This window comes from Octopus bimaculoides, chromosome 17 (assembly GCF_001194135.2).
Source record: "Octopus bimaculoides isolate UCB-OBI-ISO-001 chromosome 17, ASM119413v2, whole genome shotgun sequence".
NCBI classification, from domain to species: Eukaryota; Metazoa; Mollusca; class Cephalopoda; order Octopoda; family Octopodidae; genus Octopus; species Octopus bimaculoides.
In genome coordinates, this window is record NC_068997.1 from 50,621,855 (window position 1) to 50,628,743 (window position 6,889).

The 6,889-nt window shown below is 34.4% G+C and overlaps 2 protein-coding genes across 3 annotated transcripts in view; both read left to right on the forward strand.

Moving 5' to 3' along the window:
* LOC106874798 (uncharacterized) overlaps nucleotides 1-6,889 on the forward strand; it is a 122,748-nt gene that overhangs the window by 96,086 nt on the left and 19,773 nt on the right. The window lies entirely within an intron of this gene.
* Nucleotides 4,826-6,184, forward strand: LOC106874796 (39S ribosomal protein L28, mitochondrial). The gene has a single exon (XM_014922651.2). It carries the CDS (start codon nucleotides 4,964-4,966, stop codon nucleotides 5,747-5,749), a length of 786 nt encoding a protein of 261 aa, XP_014778137.1. The 5' UTR covers nucleotides 4,826-4,963; the 3' UTR covers nucleotides 5,750-6,184.

Here is a 6,889-nt window from a genome sequence, read left to right on the forward strand (position 1 = left end):
TATATATATATATATATATATATATATATATATATATATATGACGGGCTTCTTTCAGTTTCCGTTTACCAAATCCACTCATGAACCATCTTTGATCATAGGGTTTGCTACATGACCTGGGCTGAGCTGAGACTAAAAAAAAACACCACCACTACATAGATACAAATTAGGAATACAGTCAATTTCTGTTATGTAATTCATTGAAAATAGCGTCGGATTGCTCTCTGTATCATAAATTAATTGTGACTTTTTTGTCTTAGCTAAAATTGTGACTTTATTACCGGTCACCGAGGAGAAGGCGTCATTCACTCTCTTTTTCAGTCTAGCCCTCCATGTCATACGGGAAGTTTGTGTGGTTCAATGACGTCGTACTAATATCGAAGTGTTGCCCAAAAGTTTTTAAAATGTTAAATTGTTTTGATATATAACTCTACACAAAAAACATTTACATATGCACGGTATGTCTATATGAGTATATATATATATGGAGAATCGTCGACTGATCGCTAAATGATGCAATCAGAGAAAGTGAAAGTGGATTTTTACAGTCAAGAAAACCGCCCAATGTCGCAATTTTATAAATATAATATTATATATATATATATATATATATATAGATAGATAGATAGATACGTTATTATCATTAAAGCTACAAAAATATCACTAAAAACGTTCCTATTCGCCTATATATATAATATATATATAGGCGAACAGGAACGTCCTTTATATATAATATTTATTACTAATGATATATAAAATCTTGAGTGACTTTGTAACTTCTGCCGATTAAATCAATATGAATTCATGTTCTTTTAGTCCTATCTATCTATCCTGTTTGTATTACCAACCCCCACTCTCTCTCTTTCTCATATTGTGAGTTTTTTTAATAGTTTAGTCTCGTTATTTTGGGTTCTTCATTCATATAAACTGGAAAATGTTTGTGACTTCATAGTTTGTGAAGATCGCTTACTTCGGTATTGTTTGATTTTCTTCACAGGTAACCTAATTAGGCTTGAACAATGCTTAGATAATGGTGTCTGGTTTTGGGAGGTTCTAAGACAGCAAATACATACACACATTCGTTCATACATACATACAGACAGACAGATATTCCTGGTATGTACATCTACTTTTTCAGGAGACAATCGGCAGAACACACACAGAATAATTTAAACCGAAACGAACAACGCAAAAGGAACCATTCGTGTATTATATTGGAATACAATGTATTTCTTTTTTGTTATTATTCAATTGCATTGTGTTTCTTTCGCGAAAGTTTTTTGTTTTTTTATTTCTCGTATTTAGATGGAAACAAAAAATAAATAAACGAACAAACAAATTCCTCGCATTGCTTCGTGGTTTCCAACCGCATGGTTCCCGGCTCCGTCAGATATTCTTGGCGGCGGGGAGCGATGAAGAAATTCTTTTTAATGAACCCCAAATTATAATTGAGGGCCAAAGCCACACATTTTTTTAGCGTGCAGGGGAGATATTTAATAAAATCGACCTCAGTATTTAACTGGTACCCATTGGATCCAATGAGTTGGTCTTTAATCGCTCTGAAATCACAACACCTCAGGTATTTCACAACATAGGTCTTTCTCAATAAATATGACTGAGTGAAATCTGGTACTGGAGCCAACGAGGAAGAAAGCCTCTATATAGTTGCTCAAACAGTTAGAAAGAGCAGCTAAATCTCTCTGAAACCACAACTTGGCGCATTAAAAATAAAGACACGCTCTGTCTTTATGTATATAGTTATATAGTTATTAATCCAGAGGGATAGCAAAAATGAACTTGAAAATGCACAGAATATATCATAATTAATTAGAATTTAATTACATTTTAAAATATAAGAATACACTTGACCGGTTTCACATCAAATTTCAAAAGTGTAGTGTCTCGAATTATGTTTATTGTGGCCGTTATATAATGGAATGGCTTTTGGTCAGAAATGACAGGATGACCATCAGCAGAAACAATAACACAGAGGTGTGTGTGGGTGTAGGGGGCATATTTCAACTAGGGACCCCAACATGTGAGTTAAACTTAGAGCTGAAATGCTAATTAATAATAACTAACAAGAATTGTTAATTAAATTAAGATATTTCTATGTTAATTAATGGCGTGGGATATACAAATATAAACTTGTAGTGTAGTTACATAAGCATTAAAGACCGTAAACAAATCTATTATAATTTCATTCACATCACTGTTTAAATTCAAAGTTGCTTGGTCTGTGTAGAAGGAATACAGAAAGGAGGGGGCCCCAGAGTTCTCTCAAAGCTGCGCGCACACGTTTTAGAACGAGCGCACAAAGAAAAAATGTGCGCGCACATGCTTTTTCAAAATGAAATTGAAGTTTTTGAAATTGAAGATGGTTACTCGCAAAGGTGTGCACATACCACGCACAGAAAAACAAAATTTGCACACAAGCAAATTTCTGCGCACAAAGGGAAAAATTAGAAGGAGCAATGGAGGTGGGGTCGCATTTAATCGTAGACGATAGGTTCAAAGACTAGGGAAAATAATATTGCTTCAATTACATGCCACCAGTCATCAGACAGAATTATAAAAAAATAAAATTGATAATTTTTAAAAATTCAAATTGCTTTTACTTTTGTTATATACATATACACACACACTCGGACACGTATATATATAAATATATATATATACATTGCGTAATCATTGGAGAGTGAAGTTCCAATTCCCTTATTTCCCTCTGAATGTACTGTGGTCTGGCGTCAGAGAACAGGACTTAACTGCTTATCTATTTATTTTATATATGACATACATAATTGTGGTAATATCATAGTTTGAAAGTATGAAAAGATAAAATAAATTATATATTTATTTCTTTTAATTAATGAAATAAGACAGTGCGACGTTCATGCCTTTTCCAATGGCATTAGTGACGTCAGGATACCGAAGAGAAGTGAAATTAATTCAATAAAGAATCGAAACCGATTCGCTAGGAAATGATTGTTGGTTTAAAGTGAAAGGAAATGTCAAATAGATTGTTTTGGATTTCTGTATAATAATATTAAAAATAATGCTGCCACTTTTTTTTATGTCTGTTTTCTCATTCTCATATTCGAATCAATGTAAAAACTTTAACGTCTTTGAAATTTGTCCTTGTCATGTACCCTCGTAGCAGTTTAGTTTCGTTTCTCGACGTCCCAAGTTCAACTCCTACCAAAGTCGACATCGATCGTCATACGTCCGGGGGCCGATAAATGAGGTACCAGTCAAGTTTCGGTGCCGCTGATGTAATACGACCAAATGAACCCACCTCACAAAAACTGCATGGCCTTGTTCCTATGCTAGAAATCGTTATTCCAAGCTGACACGGGTGTTGGAGTTAAATGGTTTGAACATCATATAATTTCGCCTCTACGATTCTACGTGAAATCCGTCTGGGATCGATAAAATAGAAACCAGTAATATACAGCGAAATCCAATGGAAAATTTTAAAGAATCTATTCTAACGTCCAGGTTTCGTGTCTAAGCTAAATAAAGCCACAATTAATACAAGCCGATAATTGATTTTTGAAACAAAGTGGTAATATAAACAGTTTAGATAAAGAAATGACCATACCTGTAATAATGGATTTTATGACAATGTCGATTTGTGTTAGCTGAACGTAGAGGGTAAGTTAAGCCGGTATGGTACAAGGTTATGGAAGTAATGGCAATTATTGTTGTTATTATTATAACAACAGTATAAATATTTTGCCAACACCGAGACACGGAAACAGCTGGATGGGGGCAGCCATGTTTAAAGAGTAAATTAAGCCGCGCACGCACACACACACACACACAAACAAATACATACATATACACACAGACAACAAATATACAAACAACTACATACATACATACTCACAAATACATATAAACATACAAGCACATACATATACATGTATGTGTTTGTTATGACTCTTATTAGGTTTATATTGCATTATATATTCGACGTGTGGATATTCCTGAATATTGACATGTAAATGAATAAAAGAGATTTAGAGAAAAAAAATTCTGCTTTAAGAATGTCGTATTTAATTCCTTAGTTGCATATATATGTATGTATGTGCGTGTGTGTTGTGAAATAATGGGTCTTTTAAGTATAGGAGAAACAATGGATTTGAAACATTTCTTTAATGTAATAGAAGTTCCATCACACGAGTGACCCTAAAGCTAGCTACCCCGAACACAAGAAAAATATATTATATAAAGTATACTGTACAACCGAAGTCATAATTTATAAATTTAATACTTTATTATACAAATATTATTTAAAAATAATAATGATAATCCAATTTTTTCTGGACATTTAATTTTATTCTGCGCAGTTGTCTTATCCATTCATTTGTATTAGAAAAAGTTACAAATAATAATAATAGTGGTTTTTAACCTAAACATTAGACCACATTCTTTTGGGTGAGTGTATTGCAGATTAACTTAACACCAGTACATGACTGGTATTTATTTTATCGACTCCCGAAGGATGAAAAATAATGTAAGTAAACCCGGCATGGTTTGAACCCGGAACATAATTAATATTAATAATAATAAAAATTAAAGACGAAGAGGAGCTAACTCTCTTTGTTATCGAAGAGAAAACGGTGTAAAATCCCTTTGTAAATAAATTACTTGAAAAAAAAGCAAAGCGAAGCAAAATTTAAACCCTACTTTAGTTATTTCTATTATTTAAGTCTCAGGAAATTACAGTAATAATTTTTTTTCACTTATGACAATGATTTACTAGGTTTATTCTGGAATAAGGGAATAGTTTGCTTATGTAAGTTCCGGTTTAAAGGGAAATAATTTATATTGTATTATGATACGGTGTAATTAAGTTCCGGTATGAAGCAGAATCCGGAATAAGCGAATATATTCCTATGCGAAGCAGAATATAATAATGGCTCTCTGAACCTGAGCACGCTTCTTAGTGTTAAGTCATTATGATTCGTTACCGCAAATTTTTCCGATGGTCTAAAGAAATCGACACTCTTCTACCAGAATGTTACAAACGTTGGTGTCAAGAATTCAATGCAAAAGAACCAACACCAGTCCACTGGAAGCCAGCAGAAGAATACATCAGTAATCCTAAAATTAATGGTAAAAAACTGAAGGTTGTTAATAATTATCCTTTACCTGTGATATACCCCAAGCAAAGTGATGCTGGTTTGTGGGGTGGCGAAGGATTGGTGTATGGACTGAGGAAGAAGCGACGTACATCGACCCGAACTCCTTTTCTCTGGCGTCCAAATCTCGAGAAGCGGGCACTGTATAGCGAAATTTTAGAGAAATGGTTGGAAATAACAGTCACCCAGAGAACTTTGATGATGATAGATGAAGTTTATGGTTTCGATAATTACATATTGAAAACACACGCCGTTGACTTGAATTCGAACCTGGGTCTGCGACTAAAGAGACAGATGTTGCTTGCCCTTGCCAGGAGGTCGTTTGCGAAGGACAACTTGCAGAAACAAGAGGAGATCTATCAGAGGTATAAAGAATTTGTCATCTCCGAAGAGGAAGCCGAATGGGTCGGTCTGTCAGTGAGGGATGCTTTGAGAAAAGCGAATGCTTTACGCATAGCTGAAAATCCCATCGTTCCCCTGAAGGAATTATACACAAAAGAACTTATAGAGAAATTAAAAACTACCACTCTCGAAGAACCTAGTAGTGAACCGCCTCAATCGTCTCTACTTTCTAAATTGAACCCTTTTAAAACAGATACTTGAAGATTCTTTTTCCATCTTAATTCATTACAAACACACACATAACAAAAAAAATAGAAAAAAAAACAAGAGTATCCTCGCTTTTAGTGTCCTAAATTCAACCAAAAAAGCCGACAGTTAAAATCTTATAAATGCTTTCGACGTTGGTCACTCGGGGTTTCTACACCTTTCATACGCTCCATTCAACACCATTAACATCCCAAATCGAGAGCCACGAGCTTAATTAAAAAACTATCCAAACTTCTCGGCATATAACAGCAATGTCCAGCATCTGTTTTGGTCATTTTCACAACTGGATGACCGACCATGAAACGAATTATAGTTTAGAACAGTCAAAGCGCAATCAATTGACCAATTTGAATTAAGGACAGTAAAAGCGAGAAGACCCAAATACAGTTTGTATAGAAGATAAAATCTATTGTTTTTATAATAATTTCACTATGTTGTTTGTGGTTTATATATTTACTTGGTTCTCAGTTCCTACCGTAACAATTTTTGTTATTCATAATTGGTTCTTCGTTCGTTGAATCTAAATTGTTTGTTGTTACCTACTGACGTTTTTGTTAAATTAACCAAGGCATGTTTTCTTGTTTCCTTCCATTCTCTTGCGAAATCCTGCATTAGTATTGTTTTTGTTTTCTCGGTTGAATTTTGGAATTGCAGTCCCCACTTCATATAAAACGAAAAGAGTATCTTTTTCTCGTACTACTTAAATACAGAGGTCCCGACGCCTCTACGTAACCCTAAAACTAACCCTAACCCCCTAACGAGTGTGCACGGTAAAAACACGGAAGTCTTTCCAAACATCGTTACGTAGATGTTTAGCGGTCTTGCTTCCCATTATAGATGCATCGGGATCATTGTATTTAAGTTGTGCCGTTTTTCTTTTCTTTTACGATTTCAAAACAATTTCCTTAATTTTCAAATTTTGGAAACTTCTCCCCTCAACTCCTACACCCTTTCATTTCCCAGGAAGTGTGGAACTTCAAGAGACAGTTGTCACAAAATTCCGCCGTTTTTTTTTTTTTTTCCTTTGCAGAATTATACCAGTCTGTAACAAAGTGATAAAGTTCTTTTTATCAAAGTCCGGGCAGTCCCTGGAGTTTGTAGCTATGAATTTCTCTCATACACACACACACTCAT

Bases quoted from the DNA above. Each gene is read 5' to 3' on its own strand.
- LOC106874796 (XM_014922651.2), top strand. From the start codon at position 4,964: ATGATTCGTTACCGCAAATTTTTCCGATGGTCTAAAGAAATCGACACT.